This window comes from Amblyomma americanum, chromosome 9 (assembly GCF_052857255.1).
Source record: "Amblyomma americanum isolate KBUSLIRL-KWMA chromosome 9, ASM5285725v1, whole genome shotgun sequence".
Taxonomy (NCBI): domain Eukaryota; kingdom Metazoa; phylum Arthropoda; class Arachnida; order Ixodida; family Ixodidae; genus Amblyomma; species Amblyomma americanum.
This window is the reverse complement of record NC_135505.1, coordinates 119,336,116-119,351,186: the sequence shown is the minus strand read 5'-3', so window position 1 is coordinate 119,351,186 and position 15,071 is coordinate 119,336,116. Positions and strand designations below refer to the sequence as shown.

General features: G+C 45.4%; 1 protein-coding gene across 1 annotated transcript in view; it reads right to left on the bottom strand.

Annotated features, from left to right (window-relative positions):
* Positions 1–15,071, bottom strand: part of LOC144104202 (glucose dehydrogenase [FAD, quinone]-like) — an 87,785-nt gene that overhangs the window by 3,627 nt on the left and 69,087 nt on the right. Inside the window, exons 3-10 of the mRNA XM_077637074.1 lie at positions 14,447–14,636; positions 12,122–12,253; positions 10,492–10,613; positions 9,434–9,604; positions 7,072–7,225; positions 5,643–5,806; positions 3,996–4,173; positions 1,203–1,425 (exon numbers count right to left, since the gene is read on the bottom strand). Of these exons, the coding sequence (XP_077493200.1) occupies positions 1,203–1,425; positions 3,996–4,173; positions 5,643–5,806; positions 7,072–7,225; positions 9,434–9,604; positions 10,492–10,613; positions 12,122–12,253; positions 14,447–14,636 (1,334 nt within the window). The remainder of the gene's footprint in view (positions 1–1,202; positions 1,426–3,995; positions 4,174–5,642; positions 5,807–7,071; positions 7,226–9,433; positions 9,605–10,491; positions 10,614–12,121; positions 12,254–14,446; positions 14,637–15,071) is intronic.

Genomic DNA, 15,071 nt, shown 5'->3' with positions numbered 1-15,071 from the left:
CTTTTGGATTCTATACTTCTGAATGAGGCTGTATTCTAAACGTCGCCGTGAATGCAAGCGACGCTCGCATTGATCCCAGGCACGCTTGCCCTCGAGAGTTTGCAGAACACACCTACTACATCAATCTTGTTGCAACTTTCACGCTTCTGCTTTTCTTTTCCGTTCATGCACAGCTAACTTCCACATCTGCTCCTTACGCTATCTGCTGTACAGATGATGATATTGATGATGATGATGATGTTAAATTTTTATGGCGCAAGTACGTCAGTGGCCAAAGAGCGCCATGGCACAAGGTATTTTTTCGTCTTCTCAAGGTGGGGTGAAAGACCCATTTCCCAAGCATTTCCACCCTAAGGAAACCGAGCACCAGGCAGGGGAAAGCTTGTACCCATTGTATCACCGGCGGGTACCCGGCGGCACTGGGGATCGAACCCCACACCTCCCGCAAGCGAGGCGGATGCTCAAACGACTAGGCCACCGCGGTGGTTTCTACTGTACAATGTAGCCACATCCATCACACTCTTCAGTAATTGACGTTATGGTTAAAAATTGATTTTAGGATGTTGAATTGCAGTTTTTAACGATTTGGTTTCACCGTACCATGAGCAACGCTTGCAAAAAAGAATACTTTACAGCGAATACGCTCCAAAATATCTTCCAACGTCCATCACGATGTAAAAAAGGCAGCATAAGGTAACTTTTAATGCTCGTAGTGCTTTCTGGCTGAAAAGGACGCAGTTGCTTTTCTTAATAAAGATTTTTCCAAGGATCTTTTAACCTTTTTGTCTTTTGCACGTGGCCTAAGGAAAAGTAATAAATTTCCAGGTGCTTATCTTGCAAAGTCTCGTCTCTCAATTCTTTTTACTTAAGCGATGGCCAGCTGAGGCCTCCTATGCGTGGACCACGGTGTAAGGATATATATTCTTACACCGTGGTCAGGACTAATGGCCAGCAAGCAATCTTTTTCACCGCCAACATTTTGAGACGCCAGGCTAGTTCACTGCAAACAGGCTGGAGAACACAGCGAGGAAGCATCCCTCAGAAAATACAGCATTGAAACACTTTACAATGCTTGCAATTTTGGAAGAAAAAAACAACGCTTGTGCAGTACTCGGCCAAAGCAAGTTGACTCTCTGGCGCCGTGTTCTCCAACCGGTCTACCGGCGAGCGCTTGCTCTAAAAAGACGCTAACGTAAACCAACCGTAGCCGTGGGTCGACGACGGTGGTAGGGTCCCACACCGGTCCCATCTTGGCTGTGCCAACCGGATGGTAGATGGTGTTGGTGAATGTGCGCGCCATGCACGCTAAGTTCTCGTCACTCAGGTGCTTGTAGTGCTCACAACCCGGGAAAGGCAGGTCCCACATGCGTACGCCGTACTTCTTGAAAGCCGGTGCCTGGGCCACCGCTAACGAGACCTTCATTCCTGGAACGCAGTAGGAAAATAAAATAAAGGGAAATGATGGAGGCTGGTTAAAAATATTGCCGATTAAATATTGAATTACAAAAGTCTACTTTATGTTTCAGGTACTGAATTTTTCCACGTTTACACACGGTTAGGAACATTTCGTTAATGATCACTTTATTTTTAATGATGCAAAGTCATCTTGGTCAAAAAGCGCCATGGCGAACGTACTAGTTCTGGCTAAGCAGAGGGAGGTGGGATAGATACACCGAATTTTGTAAAGGCCGAATTTTGCCACCCACTTCGTCCATAGAAGCCGATTCCTTATCATCGTCATCAAGACTAAAATCAAGACTAAAACTTTTCTTTCAAATAATTCAAGGGCACTTCAAGATAAAATCAGATAGATATGTTCAGCCTCCGGGAAGACGGAGAGCGAGAACAAGCCACACTCGATCGATCAAGCCTTACGACTCACGTATTGATGTTTTTCGTTACTCTTTTTTTCCTGATGTCATCGAAATATGGAATGCTTTGCCTGTTGAAGTTGTCGAACAATCGGAAGTGCACAAGTTCGAACGTTCTATCGATATTTTGTGTCGGGGGCACCCAACTTGATGTTATGAGACATGAATTTTTTCTGATGTACATTGCATTGTATTTCCTCCCTGTAACGACCCTCAAGCGAGGGTCAACAGTATCAATAAAAAAAAATCATCATCAGCGTGACTACGCCCACTACATGGTAAAGGCGTTTCCCATGTCTCTGAAATTAACCCTGTCCTTTTCCAGCCGATTACCATTGCAAACGGAAGCTTGCACCCATTGTAACCAGTGGGTATCCGGAGGGCAGGGGATTGAATCCTGCGCCTCGCACATGTGAGGATTGTTTTGTTCTTTTTCACTCTTACTACCGAGAGTAGCCAGTGCCAGAACCAGAACGGAAGTCGTCATAAAACGATCCTTAAACATCACTGAGGAGGCTGATCCTTTGTCAGAGAATGTGAGAGACTTTAGTCCCATCCTTCCTGCATGAGCCACGGCAGGACGAAAATTCATTAAGTTTTGTAATAAGCATACATTTTGAACTCTGACAGATATTAAAAGCAGTAATTACAGCGAGAATACCCTCCCAAAGGGCAAACTAGTGTTTGGCAATAAGATGGCAGTCCGCCTTGTTCACACAGCTGCTGTGCGCATGCGCGCCTTTCCTTCACTAGAGCCACTGGTTAAAAACAAATTAACAGCTCCTAATGCGCATGCCAAGTCTTTGTTAGCTACAGGCGCGATCGACAGATGGCAGCAGCTGTTAAGCAGACGTGCTTGCCACTTTGGATGCACAGTTGCAGTATAGTGGATAGGATCACGCCTGCATCAACCACGTGCGTTTGTCATCAACCAGTTTCCGCAAATTTTCCAAAGGACGCCCATCTCGTGGAAAAGAACGCAATATAGAAACGCGCCCTAACGCCGACGCCATTCTTGAAATTATGTCCACATATGTTGCTTTATGAAGTATCTGCTTAAAATGCACTTCAAGAAATTGCCACTATGCACTGTGTATAACCTTTTCACGTGTCACACGAGTGCAGAGTTTCACGTAACGCGTTAGAAGTAATTGATTACTTGTACTAGGTTATATTTTGTTCGCATGTTGCAAACTATCGAAAATTGTTTGCCGTGGGCAACATTCTTAGCAGTCCAGCTTTTTCTTTTCAGTTCTCGAATACTAGTAACCAGTTACATTATATTCGAAAAACAGTTGACACTACCGGAACCAATTCGAAAATCAGAACTCGGTTGCAAACACTGGTGCTAGGGCAGAACAATGCGTCGCGATAAACGCAATGGCAGAGCCGCGCGACAGCCGCGTGCGCAAGGATCTTCGGACGCACAAGCTTGAACAGCCTGCGTTTGAGTAATCCTGTGTTCCAGGCATCGCATTTCTTCACGACGGCGTAGCACAATGCCATGTTTACGGAGCTTGAGCTTATTCCCATCAGAGTGGGAAACAACAACGAAACACAGCGCTTTGCGTAAAACGAGCTGGTGCACAAGCTCTTCTCAGCCTTCTCTCCAGCGTGTACACCGAAGAGTCTTCAGTATTACTGCTGATGTTTTCTGAAGAAAACGTGAAAAAAATACAGGTGGACACATAGTGAAACAACCGGTTAGAAAAATAAATAGTCTATGAATTGCAAGAGGCAACAAATTGAGGTAACCCCACCAGCTCATCCCATTTTGTGTATATTTGCCATAAGATAATAAAATAGTGGTGGAAACCAAAGCAATTTTAATCGATTAGTCTTTTGAAAATTTTTGAGTCACTTTTTGGGTGCAAGGCTCTGATTCACCACTGAATTCTCTTACAATCAAATGATGCAATTTTAATCGGTTGCTGTTTCTTCGTGTTCAAGACTGTTCATTTGGTACACTTAGAAAAGCAGAAAGTTGATCAAGGTGGTTGAGATTCATGGCTGGTAAAGCGCGAAATGAAAACTCGGACTGTCTAGTGCACTTAGAAAAAAACCGCCGGATGCGAAGTAATGCGTCTTGCGATGGGCGGTGTTTTTTCGCAGCATCTAACGCACCATCAACCATGGTCATGATGTCGTCCGGGTGACTCAGGTACTTGGGGTCCAGTATGGGTGGGTCGTGTGGGTTCCTTGAGCGCAGCTTGATATAGCCTCGCGACTTGGGCCTTAGCAGCACAGGATAGACAGACATTGTGTCCGCATACACGTATGGCGCGTACACTTTCTCCCAAAGCTGCAGAAAAAGAGAAGACAAGTGCTCAAGTTTAGTAGGTAAGCAGGACATTGAGACTTAATTATTTTTAAAAAGAATCTATGGAAGCAGTCAGAAGCCTATATGCACAACGTAATTACAAGCAAGACGATGTGACAAAGATAATGTTGTAACTATTGAATGGCCAAACTTAGTGGGTGAGAACATCATGCTCAAGCACATGGCGTATTTTGTTCTTGCATGTTTAGTGCAGCCGATAGCGTTTGTACTGGCAAAATAACTTTCAGTGTGGAAGCTGATTCATTTGTTGTGTATACTACGCTTTGATGCTGCGCAGTGCTGCCTATATTAGATGTTTTACTGCCAAAGCGGTGTCACTGCCGCTCCCTCGGAATTTCAATGCCTGCTCAAGTGAAGCCTCCAGCCCAAGCGATGAGCCTGCACCCTCCACCTTCTAGCCACCACACCACCGCACCCCTTATCTATGCCCAGCCGAGGTATCCACCACCACCCACGTACCACCGCCCCACCTCCGCCCTCCACAAAGCATCCAGCCAATATAAGCCTACAATGAAAGGGAAGGAAAAAGAAACGGTGAAATCGCATTCACAGAAGCAGGGGAAAAACCAGCTCATCTCCAGAAGCTTCCGCCACAAGCAATCTCCCCCAGACATCCCGCTACCTGGTTAGGGGGCTACCCAGCCACCGACACCCTTGAACAAACTCCACCCACCTTCATCTTCAAAAATTCTGTCATCAATGTGAAGCCTGGACTTAGAGTAAAAATATTCAGTAGCGTAAAAGAACGAAAGCAATCACCGCAGGTCCAACTGCTTTCACAGAACTTTCGCATCAGATGTGAGATTGTACCGTAATATGTTTCTAGGTGGCGCATTCTATAAGATCTCCATTCTCCGTTGTCCATTTTGCTTTCATTCGGTCCTCTTCCATTGGTCACTCAGATGCGATCCGGCTATTGGGCGCTTGGCGAACGGACTTCTCCAGTGGCTGCGTATAGCAGCCGTTGCCAGCCAGTGGTGAGGTCCGGTCGCCTGCTGTTGACAGAACGCTGCGATGCACCCCACCACTGGCTGCATATCGCAGCCAATAGCACCCAATGGTGAGTTCCGGCGGCCGACCACCCAGTGGTCGGGTCGTTTCCCACGGACGCTTAAAAGCGGCGGGTATATCTTAGTTACAAATGACAAAGGGCTAAATAGACGCGAAATAGACAATGAACAGCTTATAAGGTACGGCCCCTAGTTTCTTAGTGTGCGCTGTGAGTGGTACACATCTCATTTAATCACTACGAGAAGAACGCATATTTACATACAAACGCAATATTTAGAAAAATTCTCACTGACACACATGTATCAAAAAGAAGGCGCCCGCTCTGCCCGTGTCACGGATGCATAGAAAAACTCCTCGATAATTCGATCACGAATTACTTAATATCTCTTAGGGGCTCAAAGAATTGCAGCGCTCATTACCTCGTCACTGATCCCTTCAGTGCGCCTGAATATCTGGCCACCGTCGGACACTGGAGACCCGGACAAGTAGTGGATCTCGATATCTGGCCAGTCCATACTCTTGTTGGCGTATTTCGTGTTGACGAACGCCAGGCCCTCAACGCCACCAAGAAGTGTTAGGGGACCTGCAACAAATACGGTAGTTGAGAAAATGTCAATATATTGCTAATGTGATGCCCCTGAACCATTCCCTTCATATTCATGTCTACATATGGAGTTCTCAGATCTGCCTTAGATCTTAGGGACCAGATAATTTGTGGGTCATCATCATCATCATCAGCCTTACTACACCCACTGCAGGGCAAAGGCCTCTCCCATGTCTCTCCAATTAACCCTATCCTTTGCCAGCTGCATCCACCCTTTGCCTGCAAACTTCTTAATCTCATCCGCCCACCTAACCTTCTGCCGCCCCCTGCCACGCTTACTTTCTCTTGGAATCCACTCCGTTACCCTTAAGGACCAGCGGTTATCTTGCCTTCGCATTACATGCTCTGCCCAAGCCCATTTCTTTCTCTTGATTTCGACTAGGATGTCATTAACCCGTGTTTGTTCCCTCACCCACTCTGCCCGCTTCCGATCTCTTAACGTTACACCGATCATTTTTCTTTCCATGGCTCGCTGCGTTGTCCTTAACTTAAGCTGAACTCTTTTCGTAAGCCTCCACGTTTCTGCCCCGTAGGTGAGTACCGGTAAGATTATGCTGTTGTACACTTTCCTCTTGAGAGAAATTGGTAAACTGCCACTCATAATCTGCGAGAATTTGCCATATGCGCTCCACCCCATTCTTATCCTTCTAGTTATCTCCCTCTCATGATCCGGATCAGCTGTCACTACCTGCCCTAAGTAGACGTATTCCGTCACAACTTCCAGGCTCTCGCTGCCATTTGTGAACTGTTGTTTCCTTGCTAGGCTGTTGAACAGTACCTTGGTTTTCTGCATGTTAATTTTTAGACCCACCGTTCTGCTCTGCCTGTCTAACTCATTGATCATGCTTTGCAGTTCGCCTCCTGAGTGATTCAGCAAGTCAATGTCATCAGGGAATCGCAGATTATTTAGGTATTCTCCATTTATTCTTATTCCCATTTGTGGGTATACCTGGGTTTTTGCATAAAGACATTAGTGTACTGCGCAAGTGTGTTTGCTTCAAACGTTTTCTCAGAGTCCATTTCATTGTGTTGAAATTGACTGTCACACCAATTGCTTGTGCTGGTATTGTAAAAGTTGAACTCGCGATTTTTGTGTCCTCAATGATGCAATCCTTTAGTTTAAGCTGAAGGGCTCCAAAAGGGCATAATCTGCTAACGCCTGTATGAGACTGATCGTTTTTAGAGCCTAGCAAGTGCACGTTTGTCTTCAGAGTGTTTGCAGCTTACCACACGTACACGCTTACCTTTCCCAATGGTGAGGTAACGAAGAATCTGCTTCAGGTTGAACACTCGTGTCTGTACCATGGACACGGGTTCCTCTACCAGAAAGTTCATGCCGCCTGGATAGATATGGTCTTGCAGATTGTAGCCGACGGGGAGATCCGCGAGACAAGGAATCTGCGCGAAAAAGCATCAAAAATTGAAATAAATTATGCTAAAATGCTCAGTGAAAAAAAAGTGATTGCCAGAAATGCAGCGTGGCTTTCGCACTAGATTTATTGCTGGTCCTGACCAAATTGATGCCCCTGCTTATATCACGTGACACTGGCACAATGGTTGAGCGTGAAGAAAATTTGCGCAGAACACAAATGTTCTCTCTTTGTTGAAAACAGAAGCCTCGAAACCTGAGACCTCAGGAATAAATCCTGGATACTGGCTGGCCTAAGGGCAGTACAGAAAACATATTAGCGACGCAAATCTACTAGCAAAACCGCTTCGATTGTTTCGATGGCGTCCACCCTAGTGTGCTGTGAAGGAACTAGCAATTACATGGACGGCCTAATTAAGCATTAGCTCCAGTGTTACGACCAAGTATGCTCGGTTCGTACTGTTTGAAGCCTGTGATAATTATCGCGTCCCAACCTACATGGATTGCGTTTCTGAGTGGGCAGAGCATTTAGCTAGGTGCCGAGACACAATATTGCCATACCCTCCGTAGACCCACACAGTGCACTACATATGGAGGAGAGTTAAGATAATTTCGCAGTGTGATGCCGTATGTGCCGACTGTTTTGGCCAGTATAGCAAAGAATGGCGTTAAAACTATGAGTACTTTAGTCTGGACGAAGGAGCCGAGAGGGCTATTGTTGCCCTGTGCAGTTTTACCAATAAGCTGGTGCACTTTGAGAACAATGCTTTAAAATTGTGTGATTGGTTCACTTAATTAGACAAATGAAAACTGAATATGCACTAAAGCAACAAATATTTAATTCAGGAAAAGGAGCTAGATGTCGCCAGAAATAAAGTATGGTGCCCATGATCTCAGTGCCCACGACTGAGAGAAGGAAGAAATGTATGGCGTGTCAGAGTAGATACAGGAGTGCAAACTGCTGGGCTAGTTGGTTCATATTGCATAGAAAAGGAACCAGCGAAAATAGACGCAAGACAAGAACAAAGGAGGCACACACCACAACGCTGGACTTACAACTGATTTATTGCGATGAAGACTTGCACATTTTAAAAGAATTTCCTGCCTGCGCACCCACCCTACAGACAATACACTTCGCGCACCACATGATGACATGCCTACTATAACGATAAAAACTTGTACTCCTTTTCAGTGATAATCACAGACGGCTCACTGACGCATTTCTGCTTATTCTTTCTGATCCTGAATGCCTCCAATAGCTCACGCTCACGTATAGATTTCCCCCGCCCGATAATGCTGGCAATGTGAAAACTAGGAGAACATTTGCAGTCCTTTACATGTAAGGCTAGATTGCTGCCTGTGCCTGTGCCCAAAGTTGTGCGATGTTGCCTCAGGCGCTCATTGAAGCATGCTCCAGTTTGGCCTATGTAGATTTTCCCGCATGACAATGAGATTGAATACACCACGCCCACTGCGCATGTGGTGAACATAGTCTGGTGTTTCGTGTTGCAAACATCAGTTCTGCGCATGTCTGCAAAGGTTTGGGCGCACAAACCGGACAGTTTGCAAGGAGCAGAAAATGCCATAGTGACACCAAACTTCTGAGCCACTTTTTTCAGACCATGTGAAGTCTTGTGGAAGTAAGGCATGACTTCCAGCTTTCTTGTTGGCACTTCTACTGGCCTGGCATCCTTTGAAGATAGCTTCAGTTTTTTCCCCAAGGATTCCGCCACCGCCAGCAAAACCGAGGGAGGAAACCCAGAACATTGTAGCCGTTTTCTTTTAGGTCATACCTTTTAGAGATATGACCTCCAACAAATGTAAGTCAGGGATTTACTCAAAGGAGCTTGGGACAACGCTGAATTGGTCAAAGCAGTCCGAAGTCAGTCACTCCAAGTAGAGTCTAGCGCTGACATATGGCAATGCGGCTCGCGCGAAGGCCCATCTGGATTACAAAATTAATGAATGGTTCATTCTTTATAATGATAACTTCGGCGAAAGTGTTTGCGTTTTATGCATTTTAAAACATTATTAGCTTTTTAAGCTTTTCAGGCTTTCCTTGAATTTTACGTAGAGTGGTGCCCTTTGGGATGTTTATTACTTTTTTTCGGGAAAATTTCAGTTCTGACTTCAGCTCTGCACTATGTGGCCTTCGTTGTCCAGTAGGCCTAGTTTTTCGCCCTGATTTGAACCATTGTTCGTCGTATAAAGTGCAGAAAGAGAGCATGTCCTCTTACGCCCAGCTTGTGGAGGTCGTGCTTGGGTCCAATGCCAGAAAGGAGGAGCAGCTGGGTGCTGCCAATGGAGCCCGCGGACAGGATGATCTCCCGCCGGGCGAAAACCATGTGCGGCACCTTGAAGCGCTCGAACTGGACGGCGCGGGCATTGTTCCATTCGTCGAAGTGGATCTGCGATTGACAGTTTGTCGAAGAAAGCGTATGGTGAAAGAGCCGCTAGGTTTTTAAAGGCATGCCCCGCGGCATTGAGATGCCGCATGTTGCGAATGTTGAGCAGTAGCAAATAAATCTGTGAACGAAATTCTAAAGAGATATTTATCGACGCATGCGGCTCTAACGAATCTATAGAAGTTTCTCGGCCGAGATTTTATTCTTGCAAGCCCAGCAATTTTGGGCAAAAGCATTTTTGAACGGAATTCCATTCATCAACGCATTTCTTTCGTATAATGAAAGATTTTACTATAGCATCAACATATCTGCACATCATCCGATCGCACTTTTGAAAAATTTTTTTTCTGTTAACGTTTTCTCTATCGTCAAAAGCGTTCCCCATTGGTTTTCTATGGGAGTCTTAACTGTTCGATGCGACCGATGAAGAAAATTTAAAAGAAATATTTTTCAACATATCAGAACAGTGAACCATTACCTTGAATATTACCACAAAATTAACTTACAGTTTACCAGTTTTCAAAATTTTTATCAGAAATTGCTGAACATGTGTGTTGCAAGTTCATTCTGATGGGGAAATAAAGAAATCTATGAGTTAAGATGCCCAGCAGTGCACTCCGTGACGCGGACAGAGTGGGTTCTTATTTACCTGTTCTGGAACAAACACCTAAATAGTAAAAAGAAAACACTGAAAAAAGGGGATGTACCCCACTTAAGCTGAGACAAAAACGAGAGCCCAATTTTCATCGACGTGATCGACAGCTCCCTTACAGAAATGCCATATGTGGGCCTGATATATTTTATATGCGGACATATATAACTATATCAGGCAGCAAACAAGGCCATATCTGGACAAATCTGGGCTTAAATCAGAGCAGATAGTTGCTTACCTTGGTGGCGATCGAGTAGAGTGTGATGTGAAGGTTCTTTCGATGTCGAGCTGGCTTCATAAACGCCTTGCTTGTGCTGCACCTTGCGCTTCTTCGGATCGTACCTTGGGGTATGGCAAAACCTGCAAACAACGCGGAAAACAAAGGAAAGTTTTGTAGCGAGAGCTGCACCGGCCACGAACTTACGATTTCGCTCTGGCGGTGCTCCGAGGACGCACAGAGACAGACCTTGAGCGGTTGCCTAGCAACCGCCGGAGCTGGGCGGACGCCGCGCGCTCGCCGCGCCATCTGGCATGACGTCACACCATGCGCCTCTCCGCGGAGCCATCCGTACCCTTACCCGCCCTTACGCGCTTAACCGCCAACCAACGTATTCGGTGGCGGCATTTATGAGAGCCACTGAAATTACCGCACACTCATTGAATAAAGAAAAAAACTTCGCGGCTGGGAATCGAAACGAGACCTTTGGCGTTTGAGGTGGAGACGCTACCACTCCGCCACGACGGCTAGAGGTTTAGGCATGAATAAAGGCGCCTCTAGAGAATACACGGGTTTCATATATTAATTCTTCCGATCCAGAAGTCGCCGCGCTTTCGCTACGTATACCCTTTCCTAACAGAGCTAGGCCATTAGCAATTTTTTTACGTCTCAATGGGTAACATTGTTCTTAAAGCCGATAATAAAAAGCATGCATGTGAACATAAAGGTGCGCGATATTAGAATGTTTAAGCGGCAGACTTTGACCCAACGTTACTTCAAGTGTACTCATATGTGTTTCAAATTAATCGATAATAGAACCAGTCAAACATACGCCGCTACGGCCAGTGTGTGAAGACTGAGCGGCAAGGCGGATGCAATTTACGTGATACAGGGGGATCAAAAGTGAATACATTTACAAAAGTTATAACGATTAACTTGTTAGCTTTGTTTGTTTCGCAAGATTTATAAACAGGGAATTTCGTAGCCGTCGACATCCAAAGCAATACCGTTTTTAAAAAAAAAATTAAATTCGCTCTGACACATTGCACAATTCTGAAATGACGCAGCTCCACATGCTGTCCTAACGGAAAAAAACGTCAACGTCTTCTGCGTTATGGATTCCTGCATTAAAAATAGGGCCGACGTCATTTCCTCAATGCGAAAATCGGAATGCTAACCTAACGAGGTTTATAATGTGGGTCTGAGGCTTTCGATATCTAGATCGACATTTCTGATTCCAACTATTAAAGAGCTGAGCTCGCCTTCGGTGTTGGCGAACTTCATTTTCGCAATGTAATATTACGCCAGGAAACCAAACATTTATGTATTTGTAGTTTGCTGTAGTTAATTAATAGACATTCATTTTCCACCAGCAAAGGCTAAACCGAGTATCTTTTGCCGGTTTTCAAGAAAATCTAGTGAACAATTTCCCACACCCAGTATACTATAAGGCAAGCCCCAGGCACGCTAAAAAAAATCTATTCTTTATGGCTAGAACGAAACACAGCAATAATTCTAAGCTATATAACTGACACTGCACTAAAACTCGGTGCTTGCCTTCGTTGTGCCGAACTACGCACAAGTTTTATGAGGAAATAATTTCAGAGATATTTTGATAGAAAAAAGTTCGGAAAGTTTTCTCACGCTCTACCTGTTTGTTGTGGTCCGTTGAGATCGACGTTAGGGTAGCCGAGTTGGAGACCAGCCTCAACGAAGGCATGACCCAAAAGTGTTGCATAGGCCGGAGTAGACACCGTGAGGTAGCCACCGTGATTGTGGTGCCCTATGGAAGAAAATGGAACACGTGAGCGTTCGTAGCGACCGCTCGCCACACGACTGACACTACCACTTTGCCCGCTGATCATTCCTTTTGCACCAAGGAGGGGACATTTGTGAGGCCCCTTTTATTACACAAAGATTATTGTTAGTTGACTTTACAACGTACACAAACTTCTGCATGGAGTCTGTCAAGTCACACAAGTCCATCCTAGACTAATTGAGTCAAGCTCACAGCAAACACCCATAGTGGGGGGGCGGGACGAGATAAGGATGGCTATAAGCTATCATGTACCTGCATGAGCATGGTACTATTTCAAAACTCGTTTCCCGATTAGGTCAAAAATCACATCAGATCAGGCTGTAGACGTTTGTAGGCAGCGTCTGGGTTCTCTGCCGAATACCTTGAACGTTTTACGATGGTTCAATGAAGCCAATGGCTCCCACTAATACTCATTTGCTTTCCATTGCAGCCCCGACTGCTGTTGGCAGATGAGGTGTTTGCCCCGACGCCCTATCCTTCTGAGTGCTAGACGAACACAGACGCCACTTGTAAACACATAGTTCAATACTGGGAGACCTTTTTACTCAACCCCGAAGCAGAAGAGCAACGCAAACTCATCGGTCTATCCCTGACCGCCGCCGAGTCCCAACGGATTCCGGCCAACGGTGAGAGGAATGAATGGGGGTTTAGGCTGAAGCCTTCTCCCCCGTCATTTTTGTCTGGTGCGAATAAGTTATTTCTCTCTCTCTCTCACTCTTGTAACGAGTTTCTTTCAATGACACACATGTCCAAAATGTGAAAAACAGAGAATTTCAATTTTCGCCTACCGTCGAATGCTAATCGCAAAAGCTAGGTCGATCTCTTGTACATTGCATTGAAGATCTGAAACATTTTCATTAAATTTATACATGATTACCACGTCACATTTTGAAGTTTGAAGTTTATTCTTATAATTCTGACAATACAAGATTGTCATGGCGCCGGAGCAAAAGGCGAGACTATACCCGCCTGACTAGGCCCCTGGCGCCACGAGCACAGCAGACAACAGTGCACAAAAAAAAATGTATACATATATACAGATAATACACACATATACATACTTATATATACAATAGACACAATTATACATACAATAAGTCAATGCAACTTAATAGGTATAAATATGCAAATGAAGAAATAAAGATACAGAAAGGCCCCTTTCATAAAAATAGTACTGCTAGCGCTTTTAGGTAACAGAACTGAATGAAGCCACGCTTACAGGTGAGATACCGGTCTGAAAAGTGCACAATAACTGCCCTACCACTGCAGTGCTTTCAAGGAATTCTGCCTATTAAGGCGGTATTAAGCCACATGACCAATACAAGCAGAACAGTTCTGTTAAGGCAGGCAATAAATCCTGAACATGACACACACCATACAATAGATTAAGCTTTATAGGCAGGCAGCACACTCCGAGTTATGTCGATCTCTGGAGCGTCAGATGACGACGTGTCTTGTAACAGTCCTTCGTTTTTATATTTTCATAGCATAATAACCGTTTAGTAGTATTTTGTCATAGTCGAGTTCTAGCGAACATTACTACGAGGCGGTTATGGTAAAAATTTTCTGGCGATTTACCAATGCTAAGTATGAAATACTGTGCGAAAGCATGATATCTTCAGGTTGGACACCACCGCGACGTACCTCAAAGCGCGATTGATGTGTCCACTGACTCATGGATCCAGTTATGCGCCTTTGATTTCATTAGAATCAACGGAGTCTAACCCTTCCGCTTGTTTTGAGAAAAGCAAAGGCACATAACTTCCTCAATTTGTGGGCGGACGCCACGGCCTACTCACCGCATAATTGAACTGCCCACTGACCCAGCGAGCCAGTCACAATTGCCACTCAAAGACTTCACATAGACCCACAACGCTGAAACCCGGGGAGGGCGGCTAGAGGTGATTTCGCGCTAGAAAATCATTAAGCAAGGCAGGAACGACACGGTTGGGCACACCCTGCTGCATATGCCGGGGCTCCCGGTATTGTGTGCGCAGTGGGTATGGCGATCGCATTCAGACAGCAGGGCTACCCTACGACTCGAAAAGCCATTTACCTTCACCAGGCTACCGTCAGATGCTGACCAATGCCTATCTTCTCAAGATCAAGGCCCACTTTGAATTCTCAGGTGTGCTTAGACCTCCCTCGGCTACTAACCGTTCGCGAGTACGGATGGATCTCGGTTGTCCTCTGACTTGAGGAAGTAAGGGAACACTTCCTTCCAGGACCAGCCCTCGCATCCCTGTTGCGCCCAGTGGTCGTAGTCATGAGGGTTGCCCCGGATGTAGATCATGTAGTTAATCACGCTAGACCCGCCGAGTGCCTTTCCTCTTGGCCATGGACTCCGCTGCAACAAAGTGCAAATAATGGCTGAAATATAACTGTTATTCAGTAATTAAGCGCATAAAAATCCCAGGCTATGATCTACACGTAAAACAAGGGTCGGCGAAAACCGAAGCAACTTAAATGCGAGGTGTGAAACCCATCCAGTTTGACTGGCACACCGGCGCCAACGCTAGTTACGGATGCGGGGCAGATATCCACCGGCTAACGCCTCCATTTTCATTACAGGGCGAGTTCGCGAATGCGGGACGTGTTGAGCCTACATGCGCTTTATAGAACGTGTAAAAGACATTGTATAAAGGTATGAATTTGGCGCTATATAAAACTACGCGCACACAGGTACCCAGAGTAGTGTTCTCATGATTGAATAAAGGTGTACGCAGAGTCATTCTTATCTTTGTCCCGGAGACGAAAGAAGAGCTCTCAGTGCACTCTGCAA